This window comes from Rhincodon typus, chromosome 31, assembly GCF_021869965.1.
Source record: "Rhincodon typus isolate 14 chromosome 31, sRhiTyp1.1, whole genome shotgun sequence".
In the NCBI taxonomy this organism is placed as follows: Eukaryota; Metazoa; Chordata; class Chondrichthyes; order Orectolobiformes; family Rhincodontidae; genus Rhincodon; species Rhincodon typus.
Genome location: NC_063362.1, coordinates 21,723,339 through 21,748,195, shown reverse-complemented (window position 1 = coordinate 21,748,195; position 24,857 = coordinate 21,723,339). Strand labels below are relative to the sequence as shown.

Genomic DNA, 24,857 nt, shown 5'->3' with positions numbered 1-24,857 from the left:
AGGAAAAAACAGTGTTAGCGTTTCGGGTCCGAAATGTTAACTCTGTTTTTTCCTTCACAGATGCTGCCAGACCTGCTGAGCTTTTCCAGCAACTTTGTTTTTGTTAGAGCTTAGAGTAGTTTGTAAATAAAAGAATTTGATGGACATCCCCTCTCCCTCCCCCAGCACACAATATTTACAAAGCTAGTCAACTACCATCTTTCACAGGTGGAACAGCTCAATCACATTTTCCAGCCATGTTAATTACACCTGACTGCACAACATTGCTGAAGGCTAATCGGAGACCGCAAACTTGCAACAAGATCCAAACTTAAACAGCATTTTTCTATTGCTTAACAACTTCTGGTTATTTCAGACTTGCCACGTTCATTTTGCTGTTGATAAATCAATTTTTTGTAATAGTTATGTACACATCTATAATAAATGCAAGATATTTAATTTATGTTCACGTCCTGCAAACTTTTCTCCTTACATTGTTAAACAGTGACTACTCGTCACTAGTGTTTAATTGGGGGGTGACGGGATGTTGGGGTGGTGAAGGAAGCCATACAAACAAATTTCATGTTTCATTATAAATGTCGGTATAAAAATGTATAATATAAAACTGTGTATGTAAAATTGCTCCATAATTAGATCTCATCGGGGCAGCACTATTCAATATTCAAATAATTAATGATTTCAAAACTCCAAATACACTGCACCAGTAGGTGGGGCTGTCAACACAGCATTATTCAACACATCAACATTGATGGGAACTGGCTTAAGTTATGTAATAACACAAGCTTGCAGGCATTTCATCTGAGATCGTCAGAAGGACTGTGTTCTAATATCCAGAAATGTTACTTTTCATGGTTAAAATATCCTTAAAATCAAATGCAGAAACTCTTTTCAAAAATAACAAAAAAACAGACAAAATCGGTTGCCAGAAAACAACAAACAGGAGTGATGAACAAATTGCCTTTTGAGGCAGTGATCAGAATGGAACATGAAACTGGAAGACTTCCTAGCAAAGAAAACTCTGACTGATGAGGTTCTTGTGGTGCAATAGTAATGCCCGTGCCAGAAGGCCCAGGTTCAAATCCCACCTGCTCCATTTCTGAACAGGTTGATTAGGGAAAAAAAACTGTTTAGCATGAAAGACAGCACAGCAAAAAAATGGCAGAATGAAACTGTAGACCCATGGTCATGCAGTGTGTGATGAGCATCAGAGCCCACCCACTCTGCTAGAAAATGGACCCTTCTTTGGCCTCCTCCCCCATCCCTGCTAAACAAATGATCAGATTGCCCTACTTTACTAAACGTGAACTCACCCTTCATTCAGTAGTAACGTTTTTTTTAAAATCTGACTCACTTTATTTTGCCTGAATTGATATTCTCTGGTACTCCCACTGAGGTGTAGACAGATGTCTATTAATTTGTAACTATATTTTATCCTTCCAAGTTGAACACTGCCACTCAGCTAATCATTATCCCCATTTCAATATCAAGTTGAACTCTAACTTGTTGAAATTTCCAGTATTTCTAAAGGAGTGCCAAATATGTAGTGTGAAAACTCAAGATTGCGTGTATCAGCTGAGTATCCAATCACAACCAATATATAATTCTGTCCCAACTACATGTTCACATACAAATACTTTCCAGTTGATAGTTACTGAGCAATCAAAATGTAACCGATTTTCCCATTTAGTCTGGTCAGAGATCAATTGTGGCACACAAACTGTTGCTTGGGTTGGGAGTTACTAATTAATCAGATGAGAAAATATCCAAGTGTCCAGTTACACCCTGTCTTCATCAACTGAACTATCACAGGAACTAAGCATTTTTAGATGGCCTAAAGGTTGTGAAAACTTGCATCATAATTGTAACAGAGCAAACATACAACAAACTAGACAGCATAACAATAAACAAAGCATCAAATGCATGATTTTCAAAACATGTTCTAGAACTTGATACAGCCTCACTAATAATAACCTCAATACTATTAGGAATTACACACCATGAAACTTGGTTGCTTTTCATAAAACCAACTCCTATAATGATTATATAAAATATTTTCCATTTAGATGATTTTTTTACTAAATTTATACATCAAGATTATCTAAGTTATATATTACAGAGTCGTTTTGTGTTATGACAAATATGTCACAAGAGTGACACACAGTTCCACAGATTCACCACCCTCTATCCGAAGAAATTCCTCCTCATCTGAACTCTGAAGGGTCGTCTTTTCACTCTGAAGCTGTGCCCTCAAGTCCTAGTCTCTCCCACCAGTGGAAACATCATCTCCACATGCATTCTATCCAGGCCTCTCAACATTCCTTAAGTTTCAAACAAATATCCCTTCATCCTTCTAAATTCCATCGAGTACAGACCCAAAGTCTTCAAACACTCCTCATATGACAAGCCCTTCATCCCCACGGTCATTCTTGTAAACGTTCTCTGAACCCCCTCCAATATCAGGACATCCTTCCTTAGATACAGGGTCCAGAACTGGTCACAATGTTCCAAATGTGATCTGACCAGAACCTTATGCAGTCTCAGCAGCACATCCCTGCTCTAGTATTCTAACCCTCTTGAAATGAATGCTAACATTGTATTTGCCTTCCTTAACAAGCACGTTAGTCTTAAGAGAATCCCGAGCTAGGACTCCTAAGTCCCTCTGCACTTCAGATTTCTGAAGCCTTTCATCATTTAGAAAATAGTCTATGCCAATGTTCTTTCCAAAGGACATAGCCTCATTTTCCCACATTGTATTTCATCTTCCACTTATTTGCCCACTGTCCTGGCTTGCGCACGTCCTCGTCCAACTTCCCCACTTTCTCAACACTACCTATCCCTTCACCTTAAACTATTTAGCATTTCCTGTTTTCAAACTTAGTGACAATGCTCTCAGTTTCTTTGTCCAGATCATTAATGTATAATATGAATAGCTGTGGACCCAACACTGACACCTGCAAAACTACACTAGTCACTGGCTGCTATCCTGACAAAGACCCCTTCATCCCCTCTCTCTGCCTTATGCCAGTCAGCCAATCCTCTATCCTTGCCAGTATCTTGCCCTTAACATCATGGGCTCTTATCTTACTTAGCAGGCTGCTGTGCAGCACCTTGTCAAAGGCCTTCTACAATTCTAAATAGATCATGTCCACTGGTTCTCCTTTGTCTAACTTGCTCATTCCCTTGCCAAATAATTCTAACAGGTTGGGCAGGCATGACTTTGCCTAGATGAAGAAGGTTGAAGCCCCTACTATTGCTATCCGTCGCTCCAGACTTCTTCATGCACACAATTCTCCACTATAAGATTAGTTCAGAGGTTGGGTATTCAATGACAAATATCACACCTCCCAACTTCCCAAAGCATTTCCATAATTTACAAAGTATAAGTCAGGAGTGTGATAAAATACTCTCCTGCTGCCCGAGTGCAGCTCCAACTACTATCAAGAAATTCAACACTACCCAGGACAAAGCGGCCTGCTTAACTGACAGGCTATCCATCACTTTAAGCATTCCGTCCTGCCCAGCACCTGTGCAACTTGACTATAGTTGAAACTATTTACAACATGTACTACTACAACTCACCAAGTTTCTTCAACATTGTCCAAATCTCTGATCTTTGCCTCCTAGGAAAAAAGGGTACCACACACCACTTCGAAGTTCTCCTTGAGGCCACAAACTCTCTCAACTTGGACATGCATTATATTGCTGTTTGTTTCTTGTTTGTGTCAAATTCCTGGAATTTCCTACCTAACAGTCCTGTGTGAGTAGCTTCAACAAGCATTCTACAGTAGTGTGAAAAGGTGGTTCACTATTAAAACAAATCCTCTCAGGAGGATTTAGGGATGAGTATTAAGTTCTGATCTTGCAGTGACACCCACATCATATTACTTGAAATTGCTCAAGGTTCAAACTGATAGAAGTGTGCAAAGATTTGAGAAACATAGGTCACGTGACTAATCCATTTCAACATGGAGCTGATATGTAGCATGATAGGAAAGTAGAGATGGCTTCTCATGAAGTTCTGTAAGCCATTTTAGAAATATCTACATGAGAAATTATCAAATTTACATCTAATTGGGATATTGGTTGGGAGAAAAAGAGTGACAAGGAATTGGTTGAGTCGCAAGTCGTGACAAATAGCATTCCCTCAGAACTGTACTGGAGCCTCAACTTTTCACTGAATAAATTAATGACTTGAACAAAGGTATAGGGGATTGCCTTCACAAGTTTGAAAATTAGTTGAAGTCAGGAGCCACAGTAAGTTTATATTGGTGGGAGCAGGTAGTCACAATGGCTAGGGGTGACCAAGAGGGTAAAAATCACAGCAGGCTGAATTCTCCCCATTAAACTCATTCACACATGATCTGAGAAAAACCAGTCATTAGTATTTTCTTAATCATGATAGACCAATTGTGGAAAGACAATGGAGCTTAGATATCCTGGTGCATATACTGCTAAAGTGCTAAATTCTGATTACAGGTGCCATAAACCTGGATTACGTTCCCTTGAATTCAGAAGCATGCCGATCAACATTGTAGAGATGTTTAAACTGGTCAAGCAACTCAACATGGTAGATACAAAGAAGTTATCTGAACAAGGAGACTGAATCACAGAATAGTTATAGTGCAGAAAATGGCTTTTCAGCTCCTTCTGTCCATGTCAGTTCCCTGCAAGAGCAATTTAGCTAGCACTATGCCCTGACCTTTCCCCACAGTCCTGCAAATTCCCTCAATTTAGGTGCTTATCCAATTCCCTTTTGTAAGCCACAACTAAATCAGTCTCACAGGCCCCACATTCCAGATTTTAACTCCGCAGTGCATTTAAAAAAAAAGTTTTTTTTTTAAACATGCTGAGAATTTGATTAGGTCAAAGATCAGAAGATAGATATTCATCATTAGGCTAAGCATTAGGATCAATCAATTACTGTTATTGTGTTAAATCCCACTGAATCAAGTTCCCAGACAAATTAATAACCACAGGAACTGTAACAATTAAAACTTATATGAGAGCTAGTGGGCACAATCAGATTACCACAATCAGCAGAAAACAACCATTTGTGACTGCTGGGAATTGCTTAATACATCAAATACTAAACATTGCCAGCGTTAGAGATTATCTTTTTCAGGATATATGGACATCTTATTTACATTGCAGCTATTAGCAATTTAGGTTTAATGTCCAAAATAATCATGTTCTTTAAAATAGTTACCATAGGAGATGATCACCATGAAACAAGTTAAATCCTTAAATTCAAACCACTGATTTATTTTCCATATCTACACTTTTATCTATTTCCAACATATTAAAATAGTGTTTCTCATTTGAATGCATGACACAGTGAGAATACTTAGCAACAATACTTAGCAAAATGCATATTGGATGCATTTATTAAACAAGTCGACCCAACATCAAAACAAATTCATGACCTTATTGTTCAACCTATCTTTAGATAAGTAATGTATCCAACATCAATAATTTAGACATTCCATAAAAAGCAACAGTACTTTAGTTATAAAACCAGCTAGGTCTGATTTGATCATCGAATTCGTAGAAATTCGTTTTAAATCAAACTGTATTTCTAAGAGAATCAGATCAGCAACATATGCAAAGGACAAATTAATAATTTTGAAATAATCTTTCATTATGCATAACAAGCCAACATAACATTTTCAGCTCAGAGCTGAAACCAGCAATTTATCATCAATCCCAGTTCTACAGTTAATGTGCAATAACAACAGAATACATATGATAAATAGGCTGATAGATTGCAAGAACTGTCGATTAAAAGAAACATGATTTGTATCAAATTACATTCCAGCCTCTTGTATGTCCCCAATTTTAATTGTTCCACCTACAGTCATGCCTTCAGTTATCTTCTTACAGATACTTCTCTAGCTCCCCTTTCATCTCGAAAACACCTCTATTTCTTCATGTATTTGATCACAGTTCCCAACCTCTCATTAAGTAGTCCAGTATGAAACGCTGTTTGATATGCTCATCTTAAAACATTTTATTTTCCAAGAAATACAATTTGTAGCATTTCACCCAATGCTTCACTGCAGTGGGATACTGGACGTATCTACACTAATCAGGCTCTTTGCCATCTATAACAAAAGGTTATAGTTTTAGGATAAGTAGCAGATTTGAAACAGAGATGAGGAGGAATTACTTCTGTCAAAAGGGGCAAGAACCCATGGATCACCCAGCCCTAAAGTGCTGTGGACATGGGGACCAGAATAAATTTAAGGGGCAGATAGATAGATTTTTAATTAGCAATGAATTAAAGGGCTATGAGGAACACCCAAGAAAGTGGCATTATGGCCAAAATGAAATCAGTCATGACTGTATTAAATGGTAGAGCATACTGGAGGGTTGAACTACCTATTCCTGATGTTCCTAATGATGGCATTTTCTTATTCAGATTCCAAATAAGTTTGGGAGACATCTGTCAAAAGGACCTGATCACCCACGAAAGTAATTATTTAATCCTCCTTCAAAATAGCAAACACTGCCTAATATAAAACTCAGCCTAAAATTCCCAAGTTCATTCCATGGTTGGTGTTAATCACAGTCTGGTGGAACAGTGATCTCATTACATCACAGTCAGGGTGACAGATTTAGGGGTGTAAAGGGAAAGAAAGTGAAATTGCCAGGATTCTCTGTTCTAATTGCTACAGACTCCACCCAGCTGAAAAGAGAGTATGTGTGCGTATGTGTTTGTTTGTTTTCACAGACAAGGAAGGGCAGGACTTGACTATTTTGTGTTGTCTTCCAAAATAAAATGAACAGTCTTAATAAAACTTCATGCCTAGGCTCAAAAGTTAACAATGTCCAACTTTGATGAGGTTGCTTAATCTATCTTCGTAAGGAAAAGGCTAAGTAAATTAATGGGGTAAAATTTCTGATCAAACTTTTGATTATACATACTAATATCTAAACTAGTCAGAGTTCTTTCTGGTCCTTTGTTAATTAGCGAGAGTTGTTTTAGTACACATAAAATTAAAGTGTATATAAAATCATAATAGTATTTCTTGAAGATTAAATGCAACAAATACTTGTAGTGCTCCCTTAATTCTTGCTAGCTAAAACAGAAGTTCCATAACCTGAAGTTTTAAAAAAATATTTTCAGCCACAAAACAGCTGCAAACATTTTTCACCCCTTACAGTAGGTTGTTTTTGGAAATCATAAACAAGTACTTCCTCCCTCTGAACTGATCGGAGGCCCCAGGCATACCTTACCAGTGAAGCAGTGATTCACCTGCACTTCACTCAATGTAGTCTACAATATTTGCTGCTCACAATGTGGTCTCTACATTGGACAGACGAAACACAGACTGGGCAACCACTTTGCAGAACACCCAAGTTCTGTCCGCAAAAGTGATCCTGAGCTTCTTGTTGCCTGCCACTTCGACACACCCATATTTCCCTAGCCAACATCTGTCTAGGGCTTGCTGCAGTGCTCCAGCTAAGCTGGAAGGACAGCAGCTCATTTTCCACTTGGGGACCATGCAGCCATCAGAACTCCACATCTAGTTTAATAATTTTAGGGCCCGAGTACTTCTCCCAGGCCTCTACCCCAATTCCCAAACACAAGACCTGGTCATCACATGGGCTGCTACCACAACCATCCCATTGTCAGCTATTATTAGTCCCAATTAGCAAGACACTGATTCTCCCAAGCTGACCTCTATCAGTTTCTTTATCTGTCCAAATATTGTTGTCTCTCTCTCAAGGCTTCATCTCCACCTATCGTTTACTCCTCCCCTCCAACCCAACCTCATCTTCAACATATATACCAAACTTTTCCTAGCTATCAACAGTTCTGAAGAAGGGTCACTGGACCCAAACTCTGCTTTCTCTCTGCAGACGCTGCCAGACCAGCTGAGTTTTCACAGTAATTTCTGTTTTTGTTTCTGATATCCAGCATCTACAGTTTTTTTCCATAAACAAATGCTACTCAAATAAAGAGACTGCATTTAGACAGTATCTTTGGTTTACTCTGGATGTTCTACTTCATAGTCAAGAAGTTACTATTTAAAGTGCAGATATTATTCCAAGGTAAAATCTTTGCACAATAATCTACTGCAAGCAATCTCATAAGTGACCAACTAATCAGTTTGCTAATATTGGTCAGATTTACAAGAAAACCTTTGGTTTTATTTTCCAAAAATTGACAGGCTTAATGTGTCAAAATGTAGTAGCAACCCACCATGAGTAGCCATTTGAGGTGTTGACCCAAGTTACTGTCTAATGTTCTATAAATGGGGCTTCAATCCATTGACCTTCTGACTCAGCTCTTGGTGCTAAACATCAAGAGAGGGACTTTGATGCTAAGGGCTGCCATCCAATGTAAATCGCAACAAATTTTGAAATGTCTGAATTTTTCCTTATGATTGGAAATCGATTAATTCAATTTAAACACTAGTGATACTCTTGGAGATAGCAGGAACTGCAGATGCTGGAGAATCTGAGATAACAAGGTGTGGAGCTGGATGAACACAGCAGGCCAAGCAGCATCAGAGGAGCAGGAAGGCTGATGTTTCGGGCCTAGACCCTTCTTCAGAAATCAGTATCAGTGATACTCTTGTATTCTGCTGGGAGCTATTTCCCTTGTACGTGAAACTGCAACTCTGTCATTCAGACATGGCAGCCGGCACTTTTGTTGCGTATTATGCCATGAACCACAACTAGTGGTTTGGAGACAGCACATTTGGACAAAAGGATCAGGGTTCATTATTCATTTTGTATCTGTTAGTTATGCAATGCCAAAGCCAGATCTTTTATTTCACTATCCTATGAATAGTTTCCTTGATTGTTACACAACAGAAATATATGCAGGGATTATAAGTGTGTATGAAATGACAGCAGATGCCAAATTAATTTTTATTTATTCACATCTGGAGACCAAATGTTGTTAACGACCACTCTGAAGAAGTTAATGGCTGCTATCACAGAGGAGGAAAGCATCCAATGTGAATCTGGCTTTAAGTTCAATCGGGGGTGGCTACACAGATGAAAGACAAAAGTATCATTACACTATAATGAAACTACTTTCATAATCTATTTATGAATGTCATTGTGTGACATTGCTCTGTTCACAAAACTAGATTTCCGACAGTTAGTCCCAATAACAATTAAACAGAGTGAGTAACTTTATTGGGGGTGGGGAGTGGAGGAGGGAAGGGAAGACAAATGTTTTCTTAGCTTTTGTTGCAATGGGTATGCAGAAGATTTAACAGCTGGATTCTCAGTACTATTTGTATCAATCTGCCTCTGATATGATCCCATCTTGAAACTGAGATCAATTTAGCATGCAAACTTTGATTTACTGATGTCAAGTATGGCATATTTCTGGTCCAATCTACTTTTCCTTTACCAATGTAAACCATTAGAGTTAATAACGGACAGACAATCCACCTCCTAAAAGCAACTCTTGTTCTTTTGGTGGGAAAGAAATGTATCAAAACCTTCTTAGAAGATAATTCTATAAGTTAAAGGGCTGGGCTATCTAGTATCAGTTATTACATAATCTGTTTTGCTGGAGTGCAATGTTACCAAAATTCATACCTTGACTGGGAAATAGCACTTTCTATTACAATCAACTAGCAACATTTTTTTCTGCAGTGTTTGCAAGTCTCTTAACTCAGAACGATTCCTCCCCTTAGACTGCTAGGTCAATCGAATCATGTTTAACTACCTTCATCTTAGCAAGCTTACTCAGCAAACTAAAATACAGACCACAGGGAAGGCACACACCACCCACAGCCTTCAACTACTGTTTCTATGCAGAAAAATGACAATGCTACTTCGGCAAGGAAATTTAAGTGATGCTAAACACCTTATTTCACCTTCTGGAATCTAAATATTGCTGCTGACATTGCCCATCCTAACAAAATGCACAATTACAGTGCCCTAACTCTGGCCAAAATAAACGTGCTAAGAATAAAAAGACACCCTATTGAGATTTGACTTATGCCAATGATTTCCTAACAAGTCCCCGTCATGTTACAGAATAGGCCAATCTAATATGCAATGAAAAGTACTAAATATATTCAATGTTGTTGTACCAGATGAATTGGCTATTAAAGCAAGATTTCACAAGCTATCTAGTTTATTTGTTCTACCTGAAAGAAAACTCCAATGTTCCAGATCAAATCTAGCTGAAACCTACTGCACCCTCCCCTTCGCGTTTCCCTCTTGTTCACTGGTGGGGGAGGGGTGGGAACTGGTTTATTTGCATTTCAAACTGGTATAACAGAAATACAGTCTTCTTCTATAATTAAACATAGCAATAGACGCTAGAGAATCTATCAACCGCAAATCACTCTCAATAATTTTTGTAACCACTGCAGCACTGCTAAAAATATCTTAAAATGGTTTTAATAACAGTATTTTTCTAAATCACCATAATCCTGTTTAAAAAAAAAGCTCAGTGCAAACCTATTTCCTGTATGTCATAGGATGATGTGTTCTCTCCCCCCCCCCTCCTCCACTTTTATATGGTTGGATTAGGGAACAAAAAAAATCTCTCAGCATATCTAGACATGACCTTGCCTTTTTCATTAACAATCGGAATAAAGTTACCACTGTGTTATTTGAATATATCGATGCAATCTAAATGATTTTGTAACTGAAATACAATTAGGAATTTAGAACAACTTGACATAAAGGGTTTCTTGACCATAACAGATGGATGCTTGTATGAAGAACACAAACATGGGACATTTTAGTTTCTTCTTCTGAACCAGTATAGCATAAAATGATCTACACAAGATTCCCACCAAATGAAAATGAGATCTTATTTCAGACACTGACGTTTTTTTAAAAACAAAACAAGTCACCAAGTAACAGTAAGTAGGCAACTCCAGCACGCAACCTAAAAAGATAGGAGTCCCTTAATAAAATCTTTCATCTAAAACATTGAAGATTGCCCAATATATACTCAATCTCCACCACTACCATTAGTCTTAAATTGAACCAAATGATACGGACTGAGAAATACTGAAACCACAATCAACTTTACTCCTGAAATTGAATTTATTTTAATGTTTTTATAACACAAAAGATATTTTTTAAATAACATGACTTTATTGTAATCTCTGATTCGATTAATTGTGTTTAGGTCTTCTTGAATTTTAAAATATCCATTAACCAATCCAACAGATTTTCTGAACATTATAATACATAATATGATGGAAGAAATTGCAGTCAAATTCCTAACATGTCCAGGAATTCATAAATATTTCCCCGTGTGCTCATCCTAGAAAATAATCCACGAGTATTCCAATATTTAAAAAATCCCCAAAAGGCTGAGCTTCAAAAGTTACGATCGATCTATCATTTCCATTCATGTATATATAAAAGTGCAAGGTTAAATATAAAATAAATGTAGAAACTATTCTTTTATTTTTGGAAACAGATTGTCACTTCAAGCAATGTTTTGCAATTAGGTATTTCCATTTCCTTTTAAGTCAAAAGAATACGAGATATGGTAAATCAAGCTTCGGTACACATCCTCTGACGGGTAGATACAAATGCATGCTTCAAATGCCAAACGTGAGGCTTGATGCTTAGAATGAGGCCGCCATTTTACTCACGCTTAGCACCACACGCTACGTTCTGCACTCCTATTTTATCATTTCCTTTTTGCATCAATACTTCATTTAAGAATAAAAAACATTCTCCTCATTTTTACATTAGAAACAACTTGCAAACTGAATAGCTTCCTTTCACCATTTCTTTCTGGTTTTACAATCAATTTTTTTTTCAATTTGTATCCGTTCACTACACGATACACTTTGGAACGCTGCTTCCTGTCTAGTATATAAATAAACTTGCGCGAAATTCAGCAACTGTACATGAAAATCAGAGCCTCTCAGGTAAGCTGAAGCACATTTTGCAGAGGTACCTTTAAAATTGTATCAAGTTGTTTCCCTTAATTAATTAAAATACGATATATAAATTGACCAAATTGAAATCTTTCTTGTGCTCGTATTTGTTCCTGTTGTACTAGGCCAAGCAGTATCTGATCACAGATGAGCGCCAGTTTGGACCTTTGCTATCACTGAATGCGTTGTGTTCCCCTCCCCCACCTCTGTTTCCCACAGACAGCCCCGTCCTCCATTATAGCTCCCATGTGTCTAAAACATAGTCAGATCTTCATATCTTTCTCTCTCTTGGGGCTGCAGCTTGCAAAACCACCAATATTTACAGTATTAACATGAAACACTTGTAAACTTTACGTTTGAAAAAACATAAGGTCCAATAGCTTCAAAAGCATACACAAGATTCCCACAATCACATTTAGCCAAGTCACGGGCAAGAACAAAAATCGAAAAGTGTTTGTTTCATTTCCCTTTTCAGTGAACGATGCTCCTCCACTCCTGAGCGATTAAAAGCTATTAGGTAGCATCAGAAAGCATACTTGAGAAGATCGACCCAAGATCCTAGCAATGTCACACAATAATAGAAATACTGTAAGACAATCAGTGACCCCTTTTACGGAATGAACGGTGTGAACTTAAGCAGCAGCTTGTGTGTATGTGTGTGTGTGTGCGCGATCTCACTCACAGCTGCAGCAAGAAGCCGGCACTTTCTCTGGTTTCAGTTTACCCTGACGGGCCTCGAAGCTAGGCCCACATAATAGTACACTCCACAGCGTTTATCGCACACGGCACGATCTACACTTACCGTTTAAAATGCTCGATAATCTTATCTTCGCGCACATTTTCCGGCAAATTCCCCACCCAGAGATGCCTGGTTTCTCGTACCATCCTTAGCGAGTCATAAGGCTCCTTTTCTGTGCGAGTGAAAGTCCGGTTTTGCGTTGGCGATGGTTCCTGCCAGCTCGGCCCGGGTTAATCCTTGAGGTAAAATCCCACCATTCGGCTAACGCACACACACACTCTTTCTCGCTCGCGCCGCCCGACCTGACGCGGTTTTTTTTCCTCGAGACGCTAACAGTTCGTCCCTAGACCCGAAATTGAACCACATTGCGCAAGCGCGGGATCCGACGCCGCGGGCGCGCAAGCGCCACGAAACCCCGGGTCGCCTTAGCTCAGCGTGGTAGCACGCAGGCGCCAAGGAAATCCTTGCCCTTTCTCCACCCCTCCCCTGGCCCGGCATCCCAGCCAAAAGAACGAACGCTAACAGCGCCTGCGTGACATCCGATGAACATTTCCACGCCCCGGGCGAATCGTGCAATCTACGCATGCGCGGAAAATGCGGCACCGTTCTCAGCCCGAAGGGTATAGACCGCAGCAGAAACTGGGGATGGGGGAGACGTACGCATGTGCAGAAAGTGACCGGGGTGTGTTTTCTGCGCAACCGCACAGACTTGGTATTTAGCTTACTCCAGTGACTGGAAGGAAAGTTCTCGAAAAGCTGCTGTCGGTGCAGGAGCACGATGAATAAAGAGGAACCTGAGAAAGCGCTATTCCAGGAATTTCCACTATTTCATTTAAAGAATAGATCTGTTTAACCTGTGTATAAGTGCCTCCTTCGACTAATACTAAATTGGATATTATGAACGATTTGGGAAGATTTTTAGATGGCTTGAACGCCGAAATGACCGATATGAGGAAATACAACTGAAAAAACTTGTTACCATTAACTTCCTTCTTATCAGAAAGCTGCTGTGTTCGTTCAGAATGGGGTTTTCTTACAGGAATATCGTCATTCCACCATTCTCAGCCCTCTTTGTCCCTGTCTTTGTTCCCCTCCCCCTCTCCTTGTCCATTTGGGCGCCATTTTAAGGTGATGGAAAGTTCTGGAGAGTCCGCCATTTTGTGGCGAGCAGTGTTCTGCCTTAACAGGGAGTGCTGCGCATATACAGTGCTGGAATACCAGGGATGTAGTCTACTTTGTGTCTTAAAAATAGTGGAATAACAAGCAATTAGCACCCCATGCGATCTAAAAATCTGGTCTTTTGGAAGATGCTATTTCGTTTAATAATAGCATTAAATAAAACTGGCTTTACGTGCAGCCTATACAGATCAACTGATACAAGTTCGCTTAAAATAATAGGATATGTTAAATTTATATCAGATTGGAGAGAAGGAAACAATTCTCTGGGGAAAGAGCAACAGTTTGGTTAGTGATGCCACTGTACAGTAAGTGTTTCAGAAAGGATATGAATAATTTTTTATTAATTTTTGCATTTAAAGTTTCTACGTCACCTCTCAAACATACATCTGCAGTCATTAGTACCAACATAGCCTGGATCACATTTCTCTCGTTCTAATTGTAAATTTATAGTAGTACACAAAGAATACCCGAAACTTGTGTAAAAATCTAATGTTGGTATGGCTCTTTTTCTGGTGAGCAATTTTGTTCTTGGATAGGGGCCATATTTTTCTTAAGTGTTGACTGAAACTGCAAATTATGATTCAATCCAGTTGCTATGTCAGTCTAAGATGGTGAATGTGATGCAATAACCAAATTTTGGTGATTGCAAAAGGTCTGGAATTTCAGCAGAACAAAATTTGTAAGGTTTTATTTTGCGTATGAAATGTATTTGGTGTCCTGAAAATTAGCATATCACAAAAAAAACTTAATGTATTGTTTATCAAAATTTTTAATTTTATCTGTTAAGGGTTTATTAATAGAGGATTAAACCCTTTCAAAGGATGTGACTCCTAGGATCAACACCCTTGGTGCAGGATACCCACATTGAGAAGATAGATTAAAAAGCTGATGATACTATAGCTTGGCTTTTAAATGTCTGTAATTGTTTTGAGTAACGAAAATAGCGCACTCGTGATGTGGATATATTTCCCAAGCTTGCTCTTTGTTACTTGGTATCCACCCAATGTGTTTATTCAGCGATTATTTTTTTTTTAAATGTAATGGCTGCACTAGTAACTAGACTAATTTTGCGTTCTGGTTAGTGCAGAAGCCTGCACCATTCTTACACTTCAGTTTTTTTTTAACTTTATTAATGGCAAATAAATTATCCTTGTACTGTTAGTGTGGAATTTGGTCTAACAGTTGATCAATAGTGTATTTTGTGGCCATGATATTGGACATTTTTTTTTCAGAAAGAACATTACAGATAACACTAGGTTGATGGGATTCTGTTTGAAACTTATGCTTCTCAGGAATATCTGCAGTAGGGCTTTCTGAAGGTGGAAAGAGGAAAAGTTTCACATGGTAATGCAAATATTTTGGGAGTTGAGGGAGTACTTGTTTTCATTAAACTATTTGATGATGCCGTATAAAGCCTCTCTCTGAAATAAATGGTGATATGATATTGAATGACCATTGAGAAATTTTCTGTAAGGCAATCCCTTTGCTTTAAGGCATTTTTTTGTACGTTAAACAGACATAGCCTTGAATGTTCGTTCCATAGGTCAATGTAATTTTAAACAATATGTCTTGTTTAGCCAACATTTCTGGTGAACCTTTTTGGTGTTAATTATTCTTTGTATATATTCCATTTACTCTTCTGGAGAGTGTTATGATGGAAAAGCTTTTAAAACCACCAAACCAAGCGAAAGTTGAGATCTTTCAAAGAGCGGCGCAGATAGGGTGTAAGTATAGACTCTTGGGATGTACTTTTGAGATTGTCATTCACATATGTTCTGCAGTTTAGCTTCATTATCCACTCGGGTGTATAGTAGGAAATGTTTTGCAACAGATCCAGTGTTTCCCAGCAACATGTGTTATGGAAACTGTACTTCACAAACAAAAAATTGATGCTTTACTGCAGTTGTGTGTAAATGTAAATATTTAGTTACTATGCAAATATTTGCATTATGTTTTGCATATGATGTCAAGTGTTCTGAGTATCCTACTGAATTATTCTTGCCTCATTTTCCAATTCCCTTCATCGTTGTGACCCAGAATCAGTGTCACTTTACATTCTGAGATCATGCCATTCTTTCCAGGTTGCATAGGACAATTGAAATTATTGTCATAACCTTTTTACAAAGTGGAACAATGTGCATTGTTCTTCAGATAAGGACATATCCAATTTTGAAATTCTCATTTCTGATGTAGCATCATGCTGATTCAATAATTTCTGGTTTTTAACTAAATGTCAACAGATTTTTGAAAATGCCAACTGAGAGCAGAGGAGGAAGAAAATACTGGCAAGGCTGACTCCCAAATCTCAAATGACAAGAAATGTTACGTTCTTTCTTAGTTTCTGACATGAGAAGCTTGAGAGTTCAATTTGAACAATGTGCTTGATGTTGTGACTAGATACAAGAGATATTGAAGTAAGACCTGAGACCATTAACTGTCCTAGTATCTTTGCAGCTAGATAACTTGGCTTGATGGATTAAAGATTGAGTGGTATAAACTCATTATTTATCAGTGCTACAAAAAAATGTTGTGGCAGTCTTGTGCACTGCATCATGTCTAATGCACTTGACTTACCATAAGCAATATGTGATACATCTCCGTGCTGAGGCTCAAACTGGGTTGCATCCTTTGCATTTGCATGGTTGTCATTTCCTCTGGTATTCTGACTTTGAGTGTCCAGTCTGCTACTTGCATGGTTTTTTTTATCAAAATGGAATGTAAAGCTTAATTTGTAAATTCCTTAGTAGGCTGGGAGTAGTCAGACAAACCAGATAACCCCTGATTAACTAAATTTTTCATCCCTCCAATGTCATCTTATTCATGTGCAAGGTTGAGCATTATTTCACAAATTTTGATTTACACCACCACCACGGCGGTGTGGAACTATTAGTAATAAATTACTAAATAGTTTGGAACTATTGTTTGTCCATTTGTGAAAATAAAACATCTCAAAATTAAAATATTTCTCCAGGTTCATGTATCATTTACTTTTTCTCTCCTGAAAGTTTTTTGTGGTGTTATATAAGCTCTGACATTCTTCCAGTCCTTCCCAAACTGACCATTTTTTTGCATGTCAGTATGTTAAGTCCTAGAGTGCTTCATGGATCAACTTGATCTTGACACCGATGTGCATTTACTTTACAATAGGGGCGGTGAGAAAGCAAACAGTTACAAATGCCATTTATTTCCATAATTAAAGGATATTGAAGCTAATTTTTTTTAAAAAGCTCCACTGTAATCCTGCCTTTCAGAATTCTGAACATCTGTTTTGATTATTCCACTTGAACAAAGTACTTTCAAAAATGAGTGCACAGATAATTTATACATCTGAATGTTGTTGCTTTTAGCTTAAATCTGCACCTACGTAAGTTTTCCTGACTTGAAATGAAAAAGGGCAAAAGAAAAACTAGCCTTAGAATCATAATTTGTAGTAACATGCAATGTCCTCAGAAGTGTGGACACTATTTGTAGCCATCTGTGCATTGGAGCATTTGTTTGTGTGATTCCTGTCATGATAAATCTTGGTATCTTTATTTAGTATTTCCATCAGGCTCTTTGAAATGTGGAAGATAACTCTCTAAGAAGAGAAGAAAATGTTTACGTAATGCCTTTTCACACAATAGACATCTCAAAATACTTTTGAAGTGTAATCATTGTTGTAGGAAACTCAGCCAGTTTCCATGCAACAAGCTTCCACGGGCAACAGTGTGATTAATAGCAAACAATTTTGTAATGTTCAGTGAGGGATAAATAGTGCTCAAGGCTAATGCTGTGCTCTTCGAAATAATGCCTTGGGATGTTTTTCGTCGACCTGTGAGTGTTTCTGTCTAATATCTTCTGAACAAGACAGCACTGCTGACGATGTAGCACAGCACTCACCAGTCAGCTATTTTGTACACACATACTGGAGTGGAACTTGAACTCAAAACCTTTTGACTTGGAAGAAAGTGCAATCAACTGTGCTGTAGTTGACAATGCTAAGAGATTTCTTTTATGTAAGATTCTATATGTTTTAACATGAAGAATAATAAAAAGTAAATTTTGTATGAATGTAACTAACTTTTCTGGGAATTTTTGCTAACTTCTATATATGTGCATTTGTAAATTTCCAGTGTCATTTTGACTGTACTTTTTTTTTTAAAGAACTTGCACATAATTGTAAAAAGTTAAGTAAAAATGTTCAATAACATTAAGTATTTGAGCACAAGTATTTCTAATGTATGGTGGCTAATTTATGGTGTGGTTGTCATCCAATAGTGCATTTTGGAATCTCCACCGCAATCTACATGGAATGCAACTGAGGGGTACAAATGTTGAAATGTCTTGGACTGACCACATGTCTTGACCACATCTATGCTAAGTTGACTGTTTGAATAGCAGTTTGAAGTACAGTTAACCTTGAAACAATTGAGCTGGGGAGGGAAAATATTTTGATACATTAGGTTCATGTAAAGAATGGTCATGTGAAATTTACTTGAGGATCCATTGTTTCTGGTCTGATATTCCCAGCCACCTGAGGTGCAAAGTAAAAACTCTAGGTATGGAAGAATGGGAATTGCGTGGGGAAATTTTGGGTATTTCAAAACAGGCCAAAATGCATTGTTGTAAAGTTGGCAGGTTTTTGAGATTTTTCCATCTGTTAGAATATCAGTTCCTGTTGGAAATACCATTATCCATCTGTGCTACAAATATATTGAATGTAGTACTGACCTAGGTGACCATTTTCATTTGTCTGGCACTGAAGCTTCAGCTGAATTGAATTTTCAAAGATGTGACCAAAAGGTTTGCAATTGGTTTTAGACTGTTGAGTAAAATTTGCATTATTGTGTGTTAACTTCTATTTAAAATAGATATTTACTACAGAAGGAATCCTCCTGTTCTTTATATTACGTATGATTGTGTTTGGTTGGATTTTTCATTGTATGCTGTGTTGATTTTTAGTTTTTAAAAAATGCTTTGACACTTGCTTTCTGCTAGTTTACTTGCTATTCAAACCTCCTTGAGGTGGGCCCTGACTGGTCTCGCTCTGGCGCTCGCTCTCTTGGCTGCAGACACAGACTTGATGGAACAAAGTTGTCAACAGTGGCAAGCCATTCACAGTTTTGTTGCTAGCATCAAAGTTTTCTTTCTAACACCATCCTTACTTCAAAAAACATTGCACCCTGGATATATCTACACCAAATGGAGTGCAGTGGCTCAAGACTGCTGACTACTACTTTCTCATTAGTATGAGCAATAAATAGTGGCCGAGTGAGGCAGTGCTCCAGAACTTGTTACAAATCATGCTGACTTTATTTTCCCCCTCCAATCTAAGGAACACTGAAGCTAATTGTAGCAAATTAAACAACTAACAACTAAATTTTGATAATTTATCTTGCCACTTTATTATAGTTTTCTTTAAGAAGAATAAAAAAATTGATACCGCTTGTATATTTTGATACACTTATGCACAATTGTACAATAGGAAGCAGTTACTAAACTTCATTGAGGGCTCATAACTTTTTATTACAGTTAAGAATAGTATAAATTGTAATTTAGGACCTGAATGCTATATACTAAAATTTATTTTGTATAGTGAGAAGGCCCTATGAATATAAATCAAAAGACTTTAAATTTTGGTGTGGATAATAGGTAAGCAAGCAAGTAAGAAAATGTTGAACATAGCTTATGTACGTAATAAAGTGAAAACAGGCACCAGAAATTAGTGGTCATTTTCCTGCCTATTGCCCTCTGCTCATATTCCAGTTCTCTAAGTATGGAAAAATATTTGCAAGATACTAAATAGCCTCGCCCAGTATGATCACCAGCAACTATAAATGTGAAGCAGCTAGAAGCAAGGATCGCTGGAGAGCATTCAGGACTAGTGACTAATTGTACTTCTCTTTGTCCTAGGTAAAAAATACTATCACCACTTCATTTCTAATTAAATTAGAGTCAGAAAGCTGTACAGCACGGAATCATATCCTTCAGTCCAACATGTCTGTGCCAACTAGATATCTTTTACAAATTTAGTCCCATTTGGCCCATGACCCTCTTAGTTGTTCCTGTTCATATACCTATTCAGATGCCTGTTAAAATATTGTAATTGTACCAGCCTCCTCCACTTCCTCTGGCAGCTCATTCCATATGTGCACCACCCTCTGCAATGAAAAAGGCCCTTGGGTCCCTTTTTTTTAATCTTTCCCCTCTCTCCTTAAAGCTGTTCCCTCTAGTTTGGGACTCCCCTACTCCAGGGAAAAGACCGTGCCTATTTCATGCATACCCGTCGTGATTTTATTAACCTCTATAAAGGTCACCCTCAGCCTCTGATGTTCCATGGAAAATAGACCCAGCCTATTCAGTATCTCCCTATAGCTCAAATCCTCCAACCCTGGCAACATCCTCAAATCTTTTCTGAACCCTTTCTAGTTCCACAACATGCTTCCTATAGCAGGGAGACCAGAATTGCATATAATACTCCAAAAGTGGCCTAACCAATCTCCTGTGCAGCCACAACATGACCTCCCTACTCATGTACTGAGTAACAAAGAAAAGCACACCAAATGCTGCCTTCACTACTCTACCTACCTGCAATTCCACTTTCAAGGAACTATGAACTTGCACTCCAAGGTCTCTTTGTTCAGCAAAACTTCCCGAGGACCTTACCATGAAGTGTACAAGTCCTGTCCTGATTTACCTTTCCAAAATGCAGCACCTCACAACTAAATTAAACTCAATGTGGCACTCCTCATCCCGTTGGCCTATCTTATCAAGATCTTGTTGTACTCTGAGGTAACCCTCAATGTCCACTACACTGCCAATTTTAATGTCATCTGCAAGCCTATTAACCATACCTCCAGTGTTCACATCCAAATCATTTACGTAAATGACAAAAAGCAGTGAAGCCAGCACCAATCCCTGTGGCACACGGTTGGTCACTGGCCTCTAGTCTGTAAAGCAACCCTCTACCACCACCATTTGTCTTCTCCTTTTGAGCCAGTTCTATGTCCAAATGGCTAGTTCTCCCTATATTCTGTGTGATCTAACCTTGCTAACCAGTCTACATAAGGAGCTTTGTTGAACACTTTACTGAAGTCCCTACAGGTCACATCCATCACACTGCCCTTGTTATTTCTCTTCAGTACTTAAAAACTCAATCAAGTTAATGAGACACTATTTCCCTTGAACAAAGCCATGTTGACTATCCCTAATCAGTCCTTGCCTTTACAAATACATGAAAATACTGTCCCTTTGAATTCTCTCCAACAACTTGACCACCACCAATGTCAGGCTCACTGGTCTACAGTTCTCTGGCTTTTCCTTACCACCTTTTAAATAGTGGCACAACGTTAGCCAACCTCCAGTCATCTGGCACTTCAACTGTGGCTACCGATGATACAAACAGTTGAGACCTCTTGTTTCACTTTTGCATGTTACTAGTCAGCACCTCGTGCTAACTTGTAGGCAGGTAAAGTCCGAGAAGTCAGTAGTGAAAAAGGCTGATTATCAATCAAACCATCACAATCTTAGATAATGTCATGCCCCAAGTCTGCTTCACAGCTGATATAGTTGGTCCTGACCTTAGATTCAGGTGGATGCCCTAGCTATCTGCAATTTAACATCAGGTTGGGATAGGAAAGCTCCTTGTTTAATTTTAACTGCTTGCTTGCTTTCTCGGCTGGGATCTAAAAATACTCACTTTGTATTTCAATTGTATCACTTTAGTTGTGTAATATTACTTTTCTTAGTTATGGGGAACATAAAATCAGCCAATCCAATTGCTCCTAATTTTTATATAGAGTCAAGCTGGACAATACATGTTTAGATGTTGGACAGGGAGATTGAGATGTGAATATAGTGTTAAATTCATTTTGTGAGCTGAGGGGCAAACGGTTGTGATGTTTAACATGAACAATTGTTCATATTTTTCACTGTTCAAAGTCCAAGTGTAATGTCAACATTTCAATACCATAGACCATTTCTATGTATACTGTTTCACTTCATAGTAAATCAGGCTGATTAGGATAGTTGTAAACTTGATTTACTAGTCTGAGTTAACTGAATTAAAGTGTAGTGATGCTGAGTATGCCTGTGCTAAAGATTTATTGAAATTTGAATGTCTATAGGGGATAGTTGATTTTCATCAATCCTCAAATTTGCCTGGGCAACAGTAAGCACTGCAGTAACGTAGTAACTAAAATTATGAAATGACAGACATATCGAAAATTCCATCTGTGAATGAAATAAATTATAGTAGACCAGAAAATCATTGCTTTCTTTCATTCAAACAGAAATCCTGGTAGTGTCTGCACAAACAAACTTAACAGTAAGCCTTGATGCAACCCTTAACTTTCTGGAAAATAATGAATGCTGTTATAATGGTTAAAATTTATTAAGTTCTATCAAACGTTTAAGGGATTATTTAAACCTTAAAACATTCATAATTCATTTTGAAGCCTTGGTAGTTGTTTCATTTGCAGAAGTCCTCTAATAATGGAGCAGAAATTGTTTCGTGCTCCTTTGCTCATGATGCAAATTCAGAAATACTACTGACAAGAAAGTGGGGGGAAGAAAAACTTCTATAATCAAGCTTTTGCAATTTATGCTGTCAAGTTTTTAGACAATTCTTAACTGGACAGATGTTAATAGTCTTTCCTGAAGGTTCAAGCACAGTTGTCAGTCATATAAAGGGTTATGTTGAAATAAATCTTTGTACAACAGTAAGCAAACATTTGTGCTAGAATTCCATAAAAGAAAATAGTATTCATGAAAATAACTGGAATAGGCCAGCATTGGCAAGGATAAGAGTTTGAAGAATATTAGCATCATTAGATCAGTCTAAAATATTTTAATTACTAGCATTTGGAACTTTGAGCGCGAGTTAACTGTCGACTACTGTCGAGTTAACTGTATTCTATTATAAATCCATATTTATAATATGCAGGAAGTAATTCAATTGTACTGTGGTGGTCCTTTGCAGTGCATGTATTGATTATAATTGTATTTGATTAACACAACCGTAGATTAGTGGTAAAACAGCACAATGTCACAACACAATGTAGTTATATGTATTGTGGTATCACTACAAGACAGAGGAGCACGTTTAACTGGTGTCAGGACGACCCTTTAGTTTTCTCAGTCGCTGCCTTTTTTTCCAAGGTGACCAATGCCTCCACAATCCTCTATACCCTTGAAAACCAACACCAAAGATCAACATTTAAAGCAGATTTAAATAGATTATCCTTTTTGTTAGAGCAAGGTGAGATGGTGTCATTTAAACTATCAATAGGAGCAGAATCACAGGCTGGTCTATTGTTTCTCTTGCTATGGAAGAACCTTTATTTCCTTTATTAAAAAATGTTGAAGCATAAGCAGTTTGTACAGAATTATGTTTCAAAGAAGAGGATGGGAATTGGGAACAGTTCTTCAATTTGTGAAAAGAACAACTCCAGAAGTAGCATAATAGACAGTTAGAAATACTAAATTGAATCCTTTTGACAATGGTGATTTGATACAGTTAAGAACACTTCATCTTGAGATAGTCATGTAGGTACCAGTTGTCTTCAGTACCTTGTCAAGTGACCATTCTTCATATGCAAGTCAAGATGGTGAATGTAGTAGGCTAGATCTTACAAGAATTTATATGTATGACTATTTTAAATAGAAATCGCTATGTATAGTTCAGGATTGGAAGTCCTTGTTAATTAATTTAGCTATTTACCCTAGTTCAAGGGCTTTGATCACAATTATAAAGCTGATACCAGTTGAGATCATTACATAGTAGGAGCCAAACCTAAAATTTCAGGTTTGCATTGCTTAAGATGAATGGGCCTTGAGCAAATTTTAAAAATAAAATAAACCTATCAAAAGGATCATTCAAAGATGCTGCTGTTGAATGTAGCTGAAAATGGTCAACTGTACCAGAATAAATTTGATTGAAGTTATTCAGCAATTCACAAAAATGAAATAATCTCTGCTAATATTCGAGAGTCTTCAGGTGGTAGAACTGGTACTCTGCATGTGGCAAGTCTTGCAAAGTATGTGCTTATTCAGTGGGAAGCACCCTTCTTCAGTTGCATCAGGAGATAAAAGTCGTCCACATTTCTGTAATACAAGACACATAAGCTGAATTGTGTTTCAGGATTTCCACTTGATGTACCAACCTTGGCAACCAGCCTCAACTGGCATCATAAAACTAGAGGTTATTGTAATGAGTCTGGTTTTGACTTTAAACAACCTCCTGAGAGACAAGCTTGGGTAGTTTCAAATCTAGTCCCTAGAGGAGACTACACCTTTTGAACACATAGTTCAAAATTGTCCCTAATTCAGCATTTAGTTTCCCAATCATAGTTGGGACAGATTAGGAAATGGTTTACTCAATATATGACTGCGATAAATGATGTGGAAATGCTTAATTCTAGCATTCGGTGTCAGAAGTGAGAAACATTTTATCCCTCATTGAACACCGTTCCAATCCACAAGGAAATGTACCAGTTATAAAACTACCCCTTCATAAGCGCTCCAATCTATTCAATATTCAGCAAAACACTTCCATACTCTGATAGTGTTATTCCTCATTTTGCTATGAAGCTTGACGCTAACGTTAGGTTGTTAATTTCATTAACAATTAAAAGAAACATCACTTATCATGTAATAGTTCACACAATTGTGCAGAGAACACCTCATCTGTTACAATTCATAAACACTTCACAGGTTGTGTCCTCTGGATAGCAGTTTGCTGTTAGTTGTGCAATATTCCAGACTTCACCTGTATTTATTAGTGTAATAGCATTACATTTAGAATAGTGGATTTAAAGTGTACTGACATCACTCTGCATAAATGTCAAAGCCCAGTAAAAACAAAAAACAATTTGTATTCAATTCACTTATTTTGTGCAATCTACAACTTTAGCTACAAATCTAGATGAGGTAATTTAGAAGCGAGCCACTTGCATAAGAACTGGATTAAGCAATTGGTGCTCAAAATGCATCATAGTACTTTATCAACAGCAGAGTATTTAACATATCTGAAATTATTCTGCACAGATCTTTCTCCATACTCAAGGTAGATGCCT

At 37.8% G+C, this 24,857-nt stretch overlaps 3 protein-coding genes across 5 annotated transcripts in view; 1 reads left to right on the top strand and 2 right to left on the bottom strand.

Annotated features, from left to right (window-relative positions):
* Positions 1–13,037, bottom strand: part of LOC109927513 (msx2-interacting protein-like) — a 28,048-nt gene extending 15,011 nt beyond the window's left edge. The window contains exon 1 of the mRNA XM_048615082.1: positions 12,688–13,037. Coding sequence (XP_048471039.1) covers positions 12,688–12,770 — 83 coding nt within the window. The 5' untranslated portion in view covers positions 12,771–13,037. The remainder of the gene's footprint in view (positions 1–12,687) is intronic.
* Positions 13,038–13,171: 134 nt separating this feature from the next.
* bcl2l16 (BCL2 like 16) overlaps positions 13,172–24,857 on the top strand; it is a 114,800-nt gene continuing 103,114 nt past the window's right edge. For both annotated transcript variants that reach the window (XR_007265297.1, XR_007265296.1), the window contains exon 1: positions 13,172–15,147. The gene's annotated coding sequence lies outside the window, so the exon portion shown is untranslated. The remainder of the gene's footprint in view (positions 15,148–24,857) is intronic.
* LOC109922032 (filamin-binding LIM protein 1-like) overlaps positions 23,098–24,857 on the bottom strand; it is a 31,399-nt gene continuing 29,639 nt past the window's right edge. For both annotated transcript variants that reach the window (XM_048615076.1, XM_048615077.1), the window contains exon 8: positions 23,098–23,886. In XM_048615076.1, the coding sequence (XP_048471033.1) occupies positions 23,776–23,886 (111 nt within the window). In that variant the 3' untranslated portion in view covers positions 23,098–23,775. The remainder of the gene's footprint in view (positions 23,887–24,857) is intronic.